This window comes from Bos indicus x Bos taurus, chromosome 3, assembly GCF_003369695.1.
Source record: "Bos indicus x Bos taurus breed Angus x Brahman F1 hybrid chromosome 3, Bos_hybrid_MaternalHap_v2.0, whole genome shotgun sequence".
Classification (NCBI taxonomy): Eukaryota; Metazoa; Chordata; class Mammalia; order Artiodactyla; family Bovidae; genus Bos; species Bos indicus x Bos taurus.
The window spans coordinates 118,460,463-118,479,900 of record NC_040078.1 but is presented as its reverse complement, the minus strand read 5'-3'; the positions used below and the strand labels follow the sequence as shown (position 1 = coordinate 118,479,900).

General features: G+C 55.2%; 1 protein-coding gene across 5 annotated transcripts in view; it reads left to right on the top strand.

Moving 5' to 3' along the window:
* HDAC4 (histone deacetylase 4) overlaps positions 1-19,438 on the top strand; it is a 296,637-nt gene that overhangs the window by 143,845 nt on the left and 133,354 nt on the right. For all 5 annotated transcript variants that reach the window (XM_027538100.1, XM_027538103.1, XM_027538102.1 and 2 more), the window contains exon 3: positions 5,298-5,369. In XM_027538100.1, the coding sequence (XP_027393901.1) occupies positions 5,298-5,369 (72 nt within the window). The remainder of the gene's footprint in view (positions 1-5,297; positions 5,370-19,438) is intronic.

Here is a 19,438-nt window from a genome sequence, read left to right as displayed (position 1 = left end):
CTAGCATGTGAGATGAGTGCAATTGTGCGGTAGTTTGAGCATTCTTTGGCATTGCCTTTCTTTGGGATTGGAATGAAAACTGACCTTTTCCAGTCCTGTGGCCACTGCTGAGTTTTCCAAATTTGCTGGCATATTGAGTGTAGCACTCAATATGCCAGAATACATTCTGTTCAATAATGTACCCTAAGTCTGAGCTGTAGAATAAGGTGAGAAAAAGGCATAAAAAGGCTGCAGGTCTGGAAAGCAAGAACAGTCATTATCAGAAGTGACGTGGTTCCGCATGTAGAAAGTTCAAAATAACTTAGAGTGAGTGATTAGAATGAATGTGGGTTGATTAGCAAGACGCTATAGTGCAAAGCTACCATATAAGCATTGATTGTATTTCTACATACCAGCAAATAGCAATTAAAATTTAAAGTACTATACATAATATTTTGGGGCTTCTGTCGTGGCTCTGAGCGAAAAGCGTCTGCCTGCAACATGGGAGACCTGAGTTCGATCCCTGGGTCGGGAAAATCCCGTGGAGAAGGAAATGGCAACCCACTCCAGTACTCTCGCCTGGAGAATCCCATGGATGGAGGAGCCTGGCAGGCGACAGTCCATGGGTTACATAATATTTTACTTCAGGTATCAAGTGTCTGTCAATAAATCTAAAGATGTTCAAGATCTCTGCACTCAAAAGGCTAAAACCGTTTTGAGAGAAATGAGATGAAGTGATGCTCTGTGTTCATGGGTTGGGAGACACAGTACTGCCAAGGTTCTCTGCTCCCAAAGTCTGGGCACAGTGGGGTCCCAGTCAGGCTTCCCTTTTCTTCTTCTTTGCTCCCTCCCCGATTCTCTCTTTCCCGGCCCTTCACAGTGCATGTCCTGTCCCCGCCATTGCCCTTCACAGAGGGGTCTGGGGCACCGAGGGGGTCCCAGTTCTGGGCCCATCAGGGGGCAGCAGGCTCTGACCTCAGGCCGAGGGAACGGCTGTTCATCTGCCAAGGTCTCCTCCTTCACAGGAGGACGGGGAGGCCGCTGGCGACCCCAGCTCTGCCTCGCAGTCGGACGTGTGGATCGGGGCCCTGGGAGTCTGGGCCCGGCTCTGAGGCTCTGCTGCCTCTCCCGGGCTGGCTCCCTGGGCGTGAACACCCCTCTCCCTGTTCTGCGCTCCAGCTGCACTGTTGTGGGGTGTTGTGTCGGCAGCCGAGGGGAGGGCTGGGGAAGAGACCCCAGTGCCGTTTTTTGCGGGGGTAGGAGGCATTTGAGTCATGTACGGATCAATAAGAGACTTTTTAGTCTGAAAAAAACAACGCCCTCCCTTCCTTTTTCTCTCTGTCTCCCCATCTCTCTCTTTTCCTTTCTTTGGGACTTAACTGATTCTCAGATTTCTGTGGTTAAGGCCCAGTACCGCCCAGGGTGATTTTGCAGAAGGCAGAGGCTCCCACCTGGCTGGGTGGTAAGACCTGGTGTCAAGTTATGGCTGTTAGTGTGACTATTGGCACAGGTATGAACAAGGTGGCCTAAAGGACAGAAGTTTGGCTTGTAACAGAATCAGTGTTGCCGAAAGGTCCTGAAAGTAAGGCTTCTTAATAATGGTAATGGGACATTTGGCTGTTCTCATAGAAGAAAAAAAAAAAAGACGCACTTTATACCATATACAAAAGCAATACCAGAGAGATGAGATTTACACACAAAAGGGAAAAGCCACGACACTCTCCGATGGCAGTAAGGTAAAGTATCTTTGCAACCTCCTCGGGAGGAAGAGCTTCTTAAACCTGACACAGAAAGGAAAAGCTGTAAAAGAAAGACTGATACCCATGACCTTGAAGAAGGAACCTCTGCTCTGTGAAACCAGCCCTGAATATGCACTGGAAGGACTGATGCTGAAGCTGAAACTCCAATACTTTGGCCACCTGATGCGAAGAGCCAACTCATTGGAAAAGACCCTGATGCTGGGAAAGATTGAGGGCAGGAGGAGAAGGGGACGACAGAGGATGAGATGGTTGGATGGCATCACTGATTCGATGGACATGAGTTTGGGTAAGCTCGTGCTACAGTCTATGGGGCCGCAAAGAGTCGGACACGACTGAGCGACTGAGCTGAACTGAACAGCTTTGTTTTGTGAGCCCTGAGACCAGGACCTGGATTTGTGAGGCCCCCGGGGGTACTCGTCACCGGCTCTGGTCACCGATGTGACACAGAGTGACGTCCCCGGGGCTGATGTCCGTGCCTGACACAGTCGTGTGCCTGCTGAGCTTGCCTGCCTGCTCGGGGCCCTGCCGCCCCCGTCCGTGGACCCGATGCATCTGCCCTCTGTGTCCGGGTCTGAATCCCCCAGGGGCTCGAGGTGGCCCTGCATGCCTCCGTGTTCTCAGTCTGGGTCGTCACCCTGTGACCTTAGGAGTCCTGACCTTAGGAGTCCTCCTCTCATGCCCGGGCCGCACGCCCTGGACTGGCAGCCTCAGGCTCCCTGAGCCGCCAGCAGGCGGGGAGAGGAGGCCTGGCGCTTGTGTGTCCTCCCGTGGCCTCATCTCCCAGTGCTCAGTCCCGCCTTGATTCAGGTCCTGCCCCCTGCCGTCCTGTCTGCTGCCTTCTGCAAGGAGACCTCTCACGTCTGGGCCTCTGACATCCCCCTTTCGGAGTGAGGAGCATGGAGTTTGCTGGTGGCATCAGGCTGATGGGGTGGTCTGTGGAGGAGCGGGGAGATGTGGGCCGTGTGCACGGCACCGCGGGCTCTCCCAGCTTCCCGGCTCCACACTGCGGGCGTCGAAGCTGGGCTCCAGCCGCCGATGGCCCCTCTGCGGAGTCAGCTGTCAGAGGGTTTCATGCGGAGACACCTTCCAAGAGGCAGGACGCCTCCTCCGCCCTCACACTGAGGGGGGATAGTCTTCCCGCGCAGCTTTCCTGCCTGACCTCATTCAGCAGGGCTGGGAGGATGTCCACGTAGGGCTCGGATTTGCAGCGTGTGAAGCACAAGCCGGCCCAGCCCGAGAACGGAGCCCAGCGGTTCCCTTCCCTGGCCTGGGCGGGCAGGCCAAATATCGGCTCATGTGTGGGGTCCGTCATGCCGTGAGCAGAGAGCTCCAGGCCCACAACTCCGCAGAGGCCTCCCTGCTTCCTCGGGAGACGCTGTGGGGTCTCCTCAGGGTCATGGTGTTTGTCCTTGGATTTTGACCGTCTCCAAAGACACGCCAGGGTCACAGAATCATGCAGTCGAAGGCCACGAGGTGATGTCCATTTGGGGTGAAAAGCAAGGCTTTAGGATAAAGTTGGTAGACCTGCTCTTATCTTACTTGCTTTCGTCCCAGTTTGTAAGCTGGCCCGAGGGAGCTGACGGTTGCTCTGGGAAACCAGTGATTTCCCGCGAAAGTCAGTAGCGAGAGTGACCACATGCCAGCGTCTGATGACGCCCTTGTACCGCGGGCATTCACACCCATCGTTGAGGCTAATTTTACATGCCAAGTGTGATTCCTGGAAGTCTTCCCGGTGTTTCCTTCTCATCCGTGGGAGAATGTGGTCTGATGGCAGCCTGTGCCGAGTGAAAGGCACGTGTGGTTCCGGTTCTGCCATCGTTGTGGTCAGAACACAGTCGAAAGGTAAACTCGTCAGAAACGGTCCCTTCAGCTCTGGGAGCCTGGCCCGGGGTTTTCCCGGGAGCGGGTCTGGGAGTCTTGGTTTCCTCACCTGTCCCAAGAGCGGGAGCAGCCTGCGTGCGCTCGACGGGGCCTCGGGGGCTGTGGCTCAGTGGCCCTGGGCCCCGGCGCTGTGTCTGGGAAGGCGGTGAGCAGCTCCTCTGTGTGTGCTGCCCTACCACTCGCGGTCGCTCCAGAAACGCTCCATGGCTGTCAGCTGGCTGTTGGCCTCGGCCAGACGCCCGCAGGCCAGAAACTGGTGTTTGTTCTATTGGAGATCCGAGCTGGTTGGGTTGTTGTGCACAGGGTCTTTTCTTTTTCTGATTCCCCAAATCAAAATAGAACCCGTCTCCTTTAAAAGTGAGAAGGACCACCTCCCAGAATATTGGAAATAAAAGCAAAAATAAACAAATGGGACCTAATTAACCTTAAAAGCTTCTGCACATCAAAGGAAACTATTAGCAAGGTGAAAAGACAGCCTTCAGAATGGGAGAAAATAATAGCAAATGAAGCAACTGACAAATAACTAATCTCAAAAATATACAAGCAACTCCTACAGCTCAACTCCAGAAAAATGAATGACCCAATCAAAAAATGGGCCAAAGAAGTAAATAGACATTTCTCCAAAGAAGACATACAGAGGGCTAACAAACACATGAAAAGATGCTCAACATCACTCATTATCAGAGAAATGCAAATCAAAACCACTATGAGGTACCATTTCACACCAGTCAGAATGGCTGCGATCCAAAAGTCTACAAATAATAAATGCTGGAGAGGGTGTGGAGAAAAGGGAACCCTCTTACACTGTTGGTGGGAATGCAAACTAGTACAGCCACTATGGAGAACAGTGTGGAGATTCCTTAAAAACTGGAAATAGAACTGCCTTATGATCCAGCAACCCCACTGCTGGGCATACACACTGAGGAAACCAGAAGGGAAAGAGACACGTGTACCCCAGTGTTCATCGCAGCACTGTTTATAATAGCCAGGACTTGGAAGCAACCTAGATGTCCATCAGCAGATGAATGGATAAGAAAGCTGTGGTACATATACACAATGGAGTATTACTCAGCCATTAAAAAGAATACATTTGAATCAGTTCTAATGAGGTGGATGAAACTGGAGCCTATTATACAGAGTGAAGTAAGCCAGAAGGAAAAACACCAATACAGTATACTAACGCATATATATGGAATTTAGAAAGATGATAACAATAACCCTGTGTACGAGACAGCAAAAGAGACACTGATGTATAGAACAGTCTTATGGACTCTGTGGGAGAGGGAGAGGGTGGGAAGATTTGGGAGAATGGCATTGAAACATGTAAAATATCACGTATGAAACGAGTCCCCAGTCCAGGTTCGATGCACGATACTGGATGCTTGGGGCTAGTGCACTGGGACGACCCAGAGGGATGGTATGGGGAGGGAGGAGGGAGGAGGGTTCAGGATGGGGAACACATGTATATCTGTGGCGGATTCATTTTGATATTTGGCAAAACTAATACAATTATGTAATTATGTAAAGTTTAAAAATAAAATTAAAAAAAAATAAAAGTGAGAAGGACACATGCATTTCCATTGTCTGCAAGGAAGTGCTCCTTGCAGACTCCGCGTGTGAAATACTTTCATTGAATCATGAGCAGTTTCTGAAGCCAAATGCTTTCTTGTCCTCCAGATGGACTTTCTGGCCGAGACCAGCCGGTGGAGCTGCTCAACCCTGCCCGCGTGAACCACATGCCCAGCACCGGTGAGTCCACTCCCCCAGCCATGCTGGACACTAGATGCCCCCAAAGGGGTGTCTGGGGCTCCACTGTCCGGGGGGTCTGTGGAGAGAAAGGGGTGGGGTCTCAGGTCCAAGGAGGTCACATGCTCTTTCCTAGGGTAAGATAGGGCGACGGTTTTGGATATGAAATGGGCGCGGCTTAATGCTGCTTAAGTGGCAGAGAATTCCGGGTCCTCTGTGTCCTGAGCTCCGACAGGGTGTGTTCTTCCCAAAGGTGAGAACTGCTCGTGTGGGGTCTAACTCCAGGCCTCAAAGGAAGGAGCCCTGCTCTGGAGCTGGGACACCGCCATGCAGGTCTCACTGGATCCAGGGCCCCAGGCTCCTGGGGAAAGTGTCATTGATGTTTCTCGAATCAGCTTTCCTTCTTTCATTAGCAAAAAGCGTCGGCTGTGGTTAGGAATTTCTCATTCCGTGTACGCTATTTCTGCATGCCATGCCCTGGGCAGTGTTTTCCTAATCTACACGGCTGTGGAAGCTTTTCTTTCTCCTTCTAGTAAAATGCTTAGCCTTCATCTGGTATCCTCCGGGATTTCAGCTCAGAGAGTGGATCCGTTCCTCTCGGGCTCCTTGGCCTTACTGAGAATAAAACCGACCCGAGAAGGCCTGGGGTGGGTGCAGGGAGCCACTGTCAGCGTTTTGAGGTCAGCACTGCTGGGCCTGGCTTGGCCGTGTCCTGAAGGCAGGGCCCCTGTCTCTGTGGTTTGCGCTCCGTGGCACCTCCTGGATGCCAGCCTGCCTGCGCCCACTGTGCCTGCTGTCTGCGTGTGCAGGGCCGGCTGGGACAAGGAGGGGCACGCGGACCCCCGCCTCTGCCCCGGCCCCCGGCCACACCGCCTGTGGCTGCACCTTCCCCATCCAGCCAGAAAGAAGTCGCGGCTGAGCTGGAAGCGTCAAAGGAGAGACTCCTTTCTTCACTAGCGACTCTCGGAGGCCCGCCGAGTGCCGTCTCTGGCATCTCCCCAGACATGCAGCTCAGGTGTCTGTGGTGCTCCTCGAAGGTGCCGTGGCCCCAGGCTGGCGTCCACCTGCCCATCAGGGTTACGTTCACCCAGGATGGCGGGGGGTGAGGGGAGGGCTGAAACTAGCAGCTGGCAATGCTCCTCTGTGCTGTCTGACCCCCGCAGAGTCAGAGGTCCGCTTTCCCTTTCCCTGAGTTCCTCTGGCCAGGGCAGCTTTGGTTTAAACACTGAGTCCTTGTGTAGCTCAGGCCTCTCCAGGCAGTCTCCTGATGCTTGCCCAGGTGTGGGTGGAGGGGGTTTCAGTAGCTTGATAGACTGTGAAAAGGTGGTTCCCAAGTGAGCCAGGAAGTGGGTGGCTTCCCGTTCGCCTCCCAGCTTGAGAAGCATGTCCTGCTGGTGGAGACTTCGTGCGGGCCTCCCAGCTCCGTGTACGAACACTGACCGCAGTTCTGGAGGGGGGTGCGGGGGGGAGGCCTGGAATCCTGGTGACCCACGGACTGGGTGGCTTCAAGCAAGCCGCCCAGTGTCTTGATTTCAGTTCTGGATGGGATAATCACGTCGTCTCTGCAGGATTCTGAGACCAAGCCTGTGTCTGTTCGTGGTGGTCCCTGGGTAGACGTCAGGCGGCCAGACGCTGCAGATGGCGTGGACAGGGCCGTGGCCGTGCCGGCTCTGATCCCAGCACAGCCCTTGTTGTCTGCTACCCCCCTTCTCTCTCTTTTGGGGAAGCCCCCCACTTCAGAGATGGCATGTTGGGGAGGGGGCCCCAGGACACAGGAGCCAGTAGCCCCGCACCTCCAGATTCCGTTGGTCAGAGTCAGAGGATGACGCTGCACTTGCCGGTGACCCCACGGGTCGGTGTGTGCAGTGTGGCTCTAAAACCTGGAGAAGAGACGCCCGTGAGCACCAGCCTGCAGGAGGAGGGCTGCACCGGGGGGCTGCCCATGCCACACGCTGGCCACGGAGTCTTCGCCACGAGCTCCCCCTTAAAAGCTGCTGAAGCGAAAGGCGTTCTTTAAGACTGTGTTTTCGGTCATTCTGAGCACTGTACTGGAGAAGGAAATGGCAACCCACTCCAGTATTCCTGCCCGGAGAATCCCCTGGACAGAGGAGCCTGGTGGGCTGCAGTCCATGGGGTCCCAAAGAGTTGGGACACGACCGAGCACACAGGCCCCATTTATATAAGCACTCACTGTACGGTGCGTTCAACAAAGAAATACGAATCTCAGCCCATATGATAATTTGAAAATCAGTATTGACAGTTTCTGTCAAGCCGCGTTTAAATAGAACATTTATTTACGTTTGGCTGTGCTGGGTCTTTGCTGCAGCGAGCAGGGGCTCCTCCAGTCGGGGGCACAGCCTTCTCGTTGCGGAGGCTTCTCCTTGCAGAGCACAGGCTCCAGGCGCGCAGGCTGAGTAGTTGCAGCTCGGAGGCTAGGTAGTTGTGGCTCACAGGCTTGGCTGCCCCGTGGCACATGAAATCCTCAGGACCAAGGGCCCGAGCCTGCGTCCCCTGCGTCGGCAGGCGGATTCTCAACCGCTGGCCCACCAGGAAGGTCCTAGAGCCACATTTTTGTGATACGGGAGTAGAGACATTTTCAGGTGCGTTTTTGTGTCAATCCTGGTTGAGCTTAAAGTACTCTTTTGACACTTGGCGGTGTGAAAACAAACTGTATGATTTGCAGGAGTTACTCCAGCAGCCCTGTGGGAACCTGCTCCCGTGAATGTGCGCCTTTTACCGTGCGCGGGCAAGCGCCCACGTGGCCCTCCCCACCTCCACCGCGTGCGTTTCTTGTCTGTTCCTGGCTGTGAAAGGCAGCCCTCTCGACAGCCTTTCTGACAATGGTTCTCTTTAAACACAGTCAGTCCTTGTGAAGTCTTACTTCAATAAAAAAGCACCGTTCAGCCTTTCTATTTGTGGGCCACCTTGACTCAAGACTTGAGCTCCTTCCTACAAGAATCTCTCTCACCAGAAAAGTTTGCATTGTAGAAGGCACAAGCTAAAATGCTCTTTGTTTTGGGGTTCTTTCTGATTTCTCCACCTTCTCCCTTAACTTTTTATATGTTAACAAGCCTTTCCCTCTTTTTTGCATTTTTTTTTCTTGTTTTAAGGTTTTTAGTTGTGAATAGTTCTATTATAAAAGGGAGAAAACATATAACCGTTTGCCTACCACTGGGTCATAGCAGCTCCTCCATTACTGTTGTTCTGCGGGGGTGGGGGGGGGAGGGTGTGCGTGTGTGTGTGTGTGTGTGTGTGCATGCTCAGTTGTGTCCAACTCTTTTACAACCTCATGGACTGTAGTCCTCTAAGCTTCTCTGTCCGTGGGATTCTCCAGGCAAGAAGACTGGAGTGGGTAGCCATGCCCTTCTCCAGGGGATCTTCCCGACCCGGGGATCTGTGTTAGTATCTATCGTATTTCCTCATTTTTTGGATGAAGTGGAATGTCACCACCTCATCCTTCCCGGGGGGATTGTCTTTTCCTTCCTGGGTGGGGACTTGGGTTGCAGGCAGAGTGACGGGCACCCTGTGGGCTCCCAGGAAGCTCACAGTATGGTGGGGAGAGATGTGGGACTTGAGGGCAGAGGAGGAGGCGAGAGCTGGGCCCTGGCAGAGAGCTTGCACGCCCGCTGTGCCAGGGGACTCTACAAACACTTCAGTCCTCCATTCCTGAATCACTTTCGGTTTTTTTTGAAAGTAGATACTTTTTTTTCCTGATCATAAAGGCAGCGCATGTTTAGTCTGGAAAAGAGGCCTCGTGGTGAGTGTGTGCAGTGCTGGCTGCAGACCCGGCAGGCGAGCTCCCTTGGAGCCGGACCGTGGAGACGCTCAGCAGCTGGATGGGTGCAGGGGCTGGAGGAGAAGCCCCTGTTCCCGGGAGCAACGTGGAGGAAGCAGCCCTGGGGGCCCACGAGAGGCACCAGAGTGCTGGCTGCCAAGGGCCCGCTCCCCACCGGAGGCGAGGGGCAAGGCGGCTTCCCCAGGGTCAGCCATCGGGTCCATGACGGGGCAGGGGCCCATTTCTGCTCTGCAGGGGCCACCTCTCAGAGAAGGCCAGGGACCTCTAGGCCAGCCCAGCTACTAGGACGAGGTGCCAACCACACAGGAGCCTCACCGTGGGCACCGTTGCCCTCACCCTATATGTGCGTTTCCATCAGAGTTCCCGAGCTTTCCTTTCAAGGCTGTGTAACAAGGGTGTCATTTTTTTAAAGAGAATTATGGAAACTTGAAGACACTGCCGAAACTCTGAAGAACTTACCCAAACCCGATTTGAAAAAGTGAGGTCTGGCTCCAGCCGCAGATTCCCGAATCTTTCCGAGCGTCTGACCACCGCACCGTGCAAGGGTTACTGAATTGCTTGATCCTCCTCAGGCTTTGGAGCAGGGACCACTTGAGGCTGGCTGGAACTCAGGATGCCTCCCAGGCACGTCTTGCTGTTCTTGTTGTCGGTTCCCTCTGGCGAGAGGAGAGGCGGGGCAGGTGCCTAGCTGAGGACCCACGTGGCCTGGGGAAAGCAGCTGGCCCGGCCCTTCCCCCGCGGGAAGCGGTTCATCCCGGTATCATAATCCTCCCACGGCAAAGCCTCACCCTTGTACTGTCCGCTGGCCCCTCCCTTGTGTGCTTTTCCTGTAAGGCTGGGCTCCTGGGGTCGGGATGGGGCTCAGTGAAGGCCTGATGCCAGCTTCGGGGGCCCCCACGGCTGCCGCCTGCTCAGTGCTGGAAGGGAGAGCGGACTTGGGCTTCCTCGTCCTGGGCCCGTCCTGACGCTGCTCGTCTCTGTTCTGCGCAGGCCAGGGGACTGTCTCCTCTGCTCACAGCCTCTCACATGGCACACATCAGGCTGTCTTTTTGTCCAGTTTCTCCTCCTCCTCCTCCTCCCGTTTCCCAAGGCTCCACCCCTGCCCTCCCGCTTTGGGCTCGGTGGTAAGGAAGTCAGTGCAGGGTCAGGGCTGGGCCCAGCTGTGTTAGCCGCTCAGTCGTGTCTGAGTCTTTGCGACCCCATGGACTGTAGCCCGCCAGGCTCCTCCATCCATGGGATTTCCCAGGCAAGAATACTGGAGTGGGTTGCCAATGCATTCTCCAGGGGATCTTTCTGACCCAGGGATCGAACCCAGGTCTCTGGCATTGCAGGCAGACTGTTTTCCATCTGAGCCACCAGGGAAGCCCTAGTGGCTCAGCTGAGCTACTGTTAATGCAATGCCTAGGGCCCAGGCAGCAGGATCTGCCTGACTCTCCGAGGCCGTGTGACCTCGAGCCAACAGCACGTCCTCTCTCAGCCTGGCAGAGCGTTGCGGGCCCAGAAAGTGGGGACTGGGAGGGCCCCACAGTGCTTCCCATCCTTCTCTGTTTGCTGACCCCCAGCTCACTGATACCCTCGGGTCTGCTCATCCCAGTGCCCCCCCCCCAGCATGACTGTGTCACCCCGCAACCAGCCCAGAGGCCTTAATTACGCCCCCGTCCCCCAGGACAGCTGTTTAAAATGAAGCAAAACTAGCCGGTGTAGAGAAGCTTAATGACAAAGCACTCGGAGTTAGGTTGAGAACGAGGCTTCACACCTGCTCAGGCTTTTTCTTGGAATCATGTCCGAGGCACGCCTGCTCTCTGCTGCACTGAGCGCAGACCTCCTGAGTGTTTCATGCCCACGTAGCTGTCTTTAACACCGAGCCTGGCGCACGGGCCTGCCTGCAGAGGGGGGACTCGGGTTGCCGCGGGCCTCCCCCCCCCCCGCCACCAACGGCAGCGCAGGTGCACGTCTGGCTTTGAGCGGCGGCCACGAGAACCGCCGCAGCTCAGCCACCAGCGGCCAGGCCGCCCTCAGCGCTCGGGCCAAGGGGGTGTGCCCCGGAGCCCCCGCCTGCCTGGGGACTGAGCTCCCTAGAGAGGAGGGACTCGAGGCCTCGCCCCCTGCCTTGGAGGAACCCTGGGCTGTGGGATTGACAGGCAAGGAGGTGGATACCTCCCCCGGTGGTTCTGGGGAGAAAGCTATGGGTTCTGCACTGTGGATGGCGTCTCCAGAGGAGAGACAGGCATGCGCTGGCGTTTCTGCCTCTGGACCTAAATCCAGCCCCGCCTCCCGCTGTTACTTGGCCTTGACAGTCGGTCCCCAGGGCCCTGAGCAGAGCGAAGCCGAGCGTTCCTGCAGCTGCGCGCCCTTGGGGGCAGAGCCGCACCCGCTGCGCTGTCTGCACCATCTGGGCTTTTATGCATCTTTCGGTTCCGAGTGGGCCGGGAGCCTGCGGACCCGGCTGGGTCTGCAGAGAAGGGAACACGTGCCCTGTGGCTCTGCCGCTGCTCCTGGGGCCGCTGCTCCTGTCTCTTTCCCTTCTTCTTGTGTTTCCCAGGCACTTTCACTCAGGTCTCACCAAACCCGGGGCTGCTCTGATGGCTCTGGGGAGCGCTTTCCCTCCCGATACTGAGGACCGGCCCCCTTGTCTGCTGAGGTCAGCTTCCTCCCTGAGGGACATCGGGCAGTGGGGCCACCCTCTCTCTCTGCATGTCTCTCAATTTTTAAAAACATTTATTTATCTGGCTGCACCAGATCGTCATTGTGGCAGGTGGACCTGGTCCCTGACCGGGACCGAGCCGGGCCCTGCACTGGGGGCGCGTGGTCTTAGCCTCTGACCGCCGCCCTTCTCTCTGGGACGGCTCTGCTGGCTGGCTCCCTTCTCCTTGGGCAGCAGGTTCCCTGCAAGGTCCTGTCGTCTATCTGTCTGGGTCTGCCTTCCGTGATGACGGCTTTCCTGGCCTGTCTGCTCCGCTTTTAGGCAGAGCACCTAGAGACCAGGGACCCTCCGGGGGTGCGTGCGGCCAGGGCCCCCTGCCCCGCTCAGGCGTGTCTTCCGTGAGGCTGGGAGGCGGGCACCCCTTGTTCACGTGTGTGTTTTGCTCTAGAACCCTGCTCTCTCTGGTTTGCCTTTTATCTGCGATTGTGTAGCTGATTTTTTTTTTTTTTAATGCACACACAGCTTTAGTGGGCTCTGGAGGACTGTTCCATTTGCCATCTTTAACCACCCCCCAGTGCCATGCCCCTGGGTGCCCCGCCCCGGGCTGGCTGCTCGCGCCCTCCTCCCGCGCCCCTGCGGCCGCCCCTCCAGGCACCTCTGCCCCGCCTGGCAGGGCCTGGCTCCCAGCTGCGTCCTGGCAGTACCCCCGGTGCGGGGGAGGGAGATTGGATTGTTTGGCGTATTTATGTCTATCACCGGCTGCCCCGCCCCATTAAGTCTCTACTGTGGTTGTTGCCATAGATGCCGAGTTAGGAAGAGCCTGCTGGGGCCCGGAGCCCTGAGGACCGAGTGGCCCGGTCCAACGAGGCGGGCCCCGGAGGCGGGCGGGCAGGGCCTCGCGCCCCAGGTGCCCCTGATGCGGAAGTGGCCCGCGCCCGCTGGTGCCCGGTGCGGGGAGGTGGGCCACTGGCTGTCTGTCCGCCTTATAGGAAAAAACGGGGCTCCGGCCGCCGTGACCCTACGGTCTCCGCTGATACAGAAAGTGTAGCATGAAACCTTAGTGTCCTCGTGCTGTATTTGAAAGGGGTGATTAGGCGGAAGACACGACGTTTTTCCGGCTCAGGACTCGGTTCTGATTGGGCGCTGGACGCGCGCCTGATGCCGGGAAGGGAGGGGTGTGCGCACGTTACTGGTGGGTAGAGCGCTTTTCGTCTTTTTGTCTTTTTTTTTTTTAAACCAGCTTTTCTGTTCTCTTCTTGGTGCTGCGGGGTATGAATGGGTTGTGTCCAGAGTCTGTGAACCCCTTACGGGTGTCTAAAGAAGTGTGTGCTGCCAGGGTTAGCTCTCGTCCACGTCTGTTGTCTGTTGGGAAAGCACTCACACTTAGCCTGCTGTGACTTCTCAGTCTTGTCCCCTAGGAGGGCAGAGTGCCGTCCTTTAAGGAGAAGCTGCACAGCGACTCACACCATCCCGCAGCCGCGGACCCGCACCCGGGGCCCCTGCGTCCCTGGCACGCGGGCTCCCAGGCGCTGCAGTGGGCCGGGGTCTGACCAGTGACCTTGGGCAGCCTTGCGAGGTGGGAGCGGACGGGGAGCAGAGTCGGGAGCCCGAGTGGAGGAGGCGGGCGCGCCTTTCAGTCCCACAGGTGCCCCCTGAGCGCCCCATGTGTCCAGCCCAGGAGGCCCGCCGAGGGCTGCCCACAGTGTCCTGCTGGCCGGGTCTCCCCATGAACCCGCCCCCTGCCCCCCCAAGTGTTTCCAGCGGGACAGGGCGCGTGCAGAGCTGGTGTCGTGGGAGCCAGGACACCTGTCTGTCTGATCAGGCTTTGTCTGTTTTGTCATCTGTCAAAGAACTAGCTTCTGCCTCTAGTGATACCTGTATATTTAGTTTCTCCTCCCTTCATTCCTGTTCTTATTTCTGCTTTTGGTGGGGGTGTGGGCTGCGGGTATGTGGATATCCTTGCTCCAAACTCTCAGGTTGAACGTCTTTTAGCTCACTTACGTTTTGGCCTTTCTTCTTCCTGAGGGAGGTCATGGGGCTCTCTGGAGACAGGTGCAGATGCTTTGGTAAATTCCCATTTGTAGGATTCAAGTTCTAGTTGATAGTAGCTAATTTGTAGCCTCTGGAAACTTTGTTTGATGCTTCTTTTTTCTTTGAAAAAAGTGACATTTACAAGTGTTTTTCATCTGGAGGTATAGAGTTTTTCAAGTCATCTTTTTGTGATTGATTTCTAATATTACGGGTAGAGATTACCAAGCCTCTGAATTTGAGAGTTGCTTTATGGTCAGTGCTTATGACTCTTCAGTATGTGCTTTAGAAGAGTTGTATTCTCTAGCTGTCAGAGGCAGGATTCTAAATACGGTCATTAAATCCTACTTGGTGACGGCAGATGATATAGAACACGAGCAGATGCAAGAAGGTCACCAGTGCTGTGGAGGAGAAGAAGCGAGGAGAGACGGGGGAACTCTCGTGGGGAAGGGTCTCTGCAGTTTTAAATAACGGGGTCCAGAAAGGCTCACGGTCAAGGTGGGTTTGGTCCCACTCGCTCACCCCTCCTCCACAGTGATCGTGCTTCCCAGGCATCCGTCAGCACCCTTGGCTCTTGGGACACGTATATTTATGAGTAAAGCCGAGATCCGTGTTATTTGTGGAGCTTAAATTGCGGGCAGGGGCGAGGAGCTGGCATGGATGCAGTGGGCAGGCTGAAGCTGCCCCGCGTGTGGAAATAGGGGGCTCGCTGAGGGGCAGGCGGGCCAGGATTGATGCCGAGGAGTGCACGGTGGTCCCAAGGTCTCGGCTCTGCAGGTCGGGAAGGCGGAGCTGCCGAACAGAGATGGGAGCTCCAGGGGGCTGCCCGCGGGAGCCAGTGAGGTCTGGGGTGGGACACGGGCATGCTGGAAGGGGGCTCTCAGAGCCCCTGCTGGGAGGGGGCTGGGCTGGGGCTGGGGCCCTGGAGTGGCTGCATGCAGCCCACGTGGATGTGACGTCTCGGCAGGGGGCCCTGCCCCCTCACGCCACCGTGTCCTGGACAGCGCCCGTGGTGCCGTCCTGCGGGCAGCGCTCCGCCAGCCGGGGGCTCCAGGCCGCGGATCAGGCTGCCCACCCCCGTGGTGTCGTCCTGCGGGCAGCGCTCTCGCAGCCGGGGGCTCCAGGCCGCCCCACCTGTGTCCTGGACAGCGCCCGTGGTGCCGTCCTGCGGGCAGCGCTCCCCCAGCCGGGGGCTCCAGGCCGCGGATCAGGCCGCCCACTGCCCCCGTGAGAGCTTGGCATCCCTGCCTTGGCACTGCTGCTGGCAGGGGTGGCGGTAACCATGGTAACGGGTACTCTGCCAGCCTGCCGGCCCTTCAGCCACGACCTGTGCTGGTCGCTGCAGAGGCTCGGTCACTTCCGCCGCCGTCCCCGCATATGCGTTAAGTGTCAGTCACTCAGTCGTGTCTGCGACCCCATGGACTGTGGCCCGCCAGCCGCTTCTGTCCAGGGGATTCTCCAGGCAAGAATGCTGGGGTGGGCAGCCATTACCTTCTCCAGGAGATCTTCCCGACCCAGGGATCGAACCTGGGTCTCCATTGCAGGCAGATTCTTTACCGTCTGAGCCACCAGGGGCTTCAAGTGCATGAATTTTTGACCGGCGTCCCAGGTGTTCCTTTCAGACACTGAAATCTGAGCCTGACCGCCTTCCCTCCCCACCCCCAACACACACTGCATCCCCACACCACTGGCCCCACTCCCCACCCTGCAGAGCCCCCAAAGGATGCTGCCTTCCTCGTTGGGCACCTTGGTGTCCAGGAGGTGCTTGCTGAAAGAGGCCAGCCCACCCCCCGAGAAGCTGGGGTTGCTCCCTGCTTCACCCCCTGCTGCCCTCCCTTCTCTCTCTGCTGCCAAGTGGAAGAAACACCTTCTATTTTTAAATATTTCAACTGTTACTATTAAGTAATATTGGCTCCTACTGCAACCCAGCTGTTAGGTGAAACCCATAACCAAACGTTAGGGGGTTGCTAAGAGGGAAATTCTGAAATGCTTTCTTCTCTGTGTTATGTAAACTTGACCTTACGTAACAGAAATGGCAAGGACGCTTGCAGAGGAGATCTGTGGCTTTCCTAGACCACCGAAACTATTTTTAATTTTCAGATAATGTGTTTTTTTATCCATGGGGTTTAGGGTAAACCAAATGGCTTTCAGGGGGTAACCTGATTTATGGTAGAGTGAGCACAGCCCAGGCGCAGAGTGTGGGCAGGTGAGGAGGGCCCGGGGCTGCAGGGGTGTGGCCAGATTGAACCCAGGTGTCAGCAGTGACTGTCTGAGCAGCCAGGCAAGGTGCTGAGGACTCTCCAGCCTGGCTCGCCGGTCCCTGCTGGGACTGCAGCTGAGGGCCTTGGGGGCTGCAGGGAGGCTCTTTTAGTAAATGCTTGAGGATGAAACGCTGGGCTTTCTGCTGTTGTTCCTGTCTCACTGTCCCTGCATTGTAATCGTGTGTGAGTTCTCGTCCACTCGCACCGCTTCCAAAGTCACGATGGCAGAGCCCCCGCAGGATTCCTCCGCCAGGCGCCTCCTCTGGGACTCACACGTGTCTTCGTCGGCTGCCTTTATATGTGAGAACTCAGAACACGTCCCCCCACCCCCACCCCCTTTTTTTTTTTTTGCACGGAGCTGGCCTGCTTCTATTTTTAGTTTCCCGGAAGCACATTTGTGCAGTTCTCGAAAGCCAAGTTCCCCCACTGCTCGCCAGGTTTTTATTTACAGCCTCTTGCTCAATTTGCGCTTGCAAATATTTCCCAAAGACAGTTTCTCTTCTTGGGGGATGCAGAACAAATTAGAAACAGGCAAAGGATTTTCTGAAGAGCTTTAAGGAGAAGTTCCGAGATAGAGAGTGGGGAGTGGGGTGGGGACCCGACGCCCGGCTTCATCTGGACTCACAGAGTGCCGAGTGCAGATGGTCTGCTCTGTTGATGCACTCCAGATTCCCGGAAAAGAACGCCACAGGCTTCAGGGAGGCCAGAAGAGTGCAGCCGGCCGGTGGATGTGTCCCTGCACCAGAGTCACCGCTGCCCTCCTGGACTGCCCGGAGAGGCAGGGAGTCGGGGTGGGGGCGGTTTGGGGACCCAGAGGGCTGAACCTGGAGACCCACGTGCCATCTAAGTCACTTTATTTTCTGTAGACTCAGGTTCGGAATGCTTTCTTCACTGTTGATAGTGTGTTTATTACTCAGGAGACTGTTAAAGAAAGCCTGTCTCTTCCAAGCGGCTCCCCAGAGGCTCAGATGGTAGAGTCCGCCCGCGCTTCAGTAGCTTTGGCGGGTCATCTAATCCGACCCTTGAAAGACGCGCACCAGATGAGAATCAGACTTGGGTGGCGGGTAGTACAGCGGCGGCTCCACGCCCGTGCAGTCCGGCTGAAGATACGATTGTCCGGTTTATCGTTGGTTTGCAGCGGTGCGTGGAACGGCTCTTGTTCGCTCTGACGTTTTCCCATGTCCTACCCTCGTCACTCACGGATGGGATCGCAGAGTCGGACACGACTCAGCGACTGAACAACAGCGATGTTGATGTGAGAAATCTGTTTCTTTTAAAATGACTCATTGTCTGCCATCTTTTATCAGTTTAATCCCGTGCAGTTACCAAAAAAGTGGATGTTAATAGATGAAACAAAATGTTGATCATTGTACAAAGCTGTACATGAGGGTATTCCCAGTAATCATCTCTGGTTTTGTTCCACGGGGAAAGGGCTTTTTGTTTTGCTTGTAATGTTCCAGCCTGCCTGGTTCTTCAAAACCTCCTGTCATTTCCACAGTTTTGCTCCCATTAAGCACAAACTTTGTCCACATGGCGTGCTTGAGCAATTCTATGGATTTTCTGTTTCTTGAGTGAGTATTTCCTTTAGTTTCTTTAACTCTTTATTATCTTGTTCCTCTTTTTTTTCTTGAATGAGATATGGCTTAATTTTTTGGTTCCTCTTCGAACTTTCTGAGTCCAATGCTTGTTTCGATTCCTTTTTAAAAACATTGCCTAAGTGTGTAAGACTATGAATTACTCTCTGAGCTCAGTGTAATCCATTCCTGAAATTTTCAGTGTATGATGAGCTCATTAGATCTACTTTATGAGTTCTCTTCACTTTCCTCTCAGATCTGGAGCTTTGGAGCCAGGCGTCCGGCTGAGCTGCTGCTTCTCTTCTGGTCTCACTCGTCTCTTTTTCCGTGGCAGTGTGCACAGGGCTTGGGGCCTGCATGCTGGGTCCTGTGTATGTACGTGGAAACTTTCTGTTTATGTGCCTTGCTCGTCTTAAGCATTTTGTGGGAGTTCGCGAGTCATAAATTCTCTGATTGCACAGCCTTTCCAGAGGCCCGCCTGCTGCAGCGCTCACTGTGTGGCTCAGGGGCCCGCCTGCTGCAGCGCTCACTGTGTGGCTCAGGGCCTCCGTGTCCACGTTTCGTGTCCCTCGCGTCAGGTGCACCGGAGCAAGTTCAGGTCTGTGGTCAGTTCTGCGTTCCTGCTCATCCCTTCTGACTTTTCTGCACTGTCCGTCTTGGCTTTCTTTAGAGGACACACACACAGCTCCAGGGCACCCTTTTCTCACGGTAAGCTGTGCTCCAACGGGCTTCCCTGGTGGCTCAGTAGCTAAAAAATGCCTGCAATTCAGGAGAGCTGGGTTTGACCCCTGGGTCAGGGAGATTCCCGGAGAAGGGAATGGCAACCCACTCTATTATTCTTGCCTGGAAAATTCAACGTTCAGAGGAGCCTGGTAGGCTATAGTCCATGGGGTCACAAACGATGACTGATTTACACACACACACACGTGAAATGGGCCTCGTCTTGTGACTTAGACACACGTGAAATGGGCCTTGTCTTGTGACTTTCACACACACACACACAGGTGAAATGGGCCTCATCTTGTGACTTAGACACACATGAAATGGGCCTCGTCTTGTGACTTTCACACGCACACACACACGTGAAATGGGCCTTGTCTTGTGACTTACACACACACACACACACGTGAAATGGGCCTCATCTTGTGACTTAGACACACGTGAAATGGGCCTCGTCTTGTGACTTTCACACACACACACGTGAAATGGGCCTCGTCTTGTGACTTTCACACACACACACACACACACACACATGAAATGGACCTTGTCTTGTTTAGGTTTTGTTTTGGGGCTGACCTTTGCAATACTGATGCTTTGACCTCAGATTTCTTTTGGTTGCTCTTTGCCTGTTCTGTTCTGGGTGCTTCCTAGGTGGACAGTAATTGTCATTTTGTTTTTTACCCTATCTGCTCATTTTTGTGTGAATAGATCCTATTTACACTTGGTGACACAACAGATAGCATTTAGTTCTGAGCTTTTCATCCAGTCTGTATGCTCTGTTTTCTGTGTTAAGTGCTTCTGTGTTGACTTCTTGTCTGTGGGCTCTCTGGCCTCCTCTTTGGTTTTAGGGTGAGTGGTTGTGTTGTCCTTCTGGTCACTTGGGAGGCTGTATCCTCTTTCCACATGTTACTGCGGGATTGTTTACAAGCCCATATATTTAGCTAAATGGCTGTTTCTTGACACAGCCACTTTAGGCAGTGTTCGTGGACGCCTCGTGAGAGATTAGATAATTAGCACATACAGACTCTTTGGCCTTTTTTTTCTTGTTC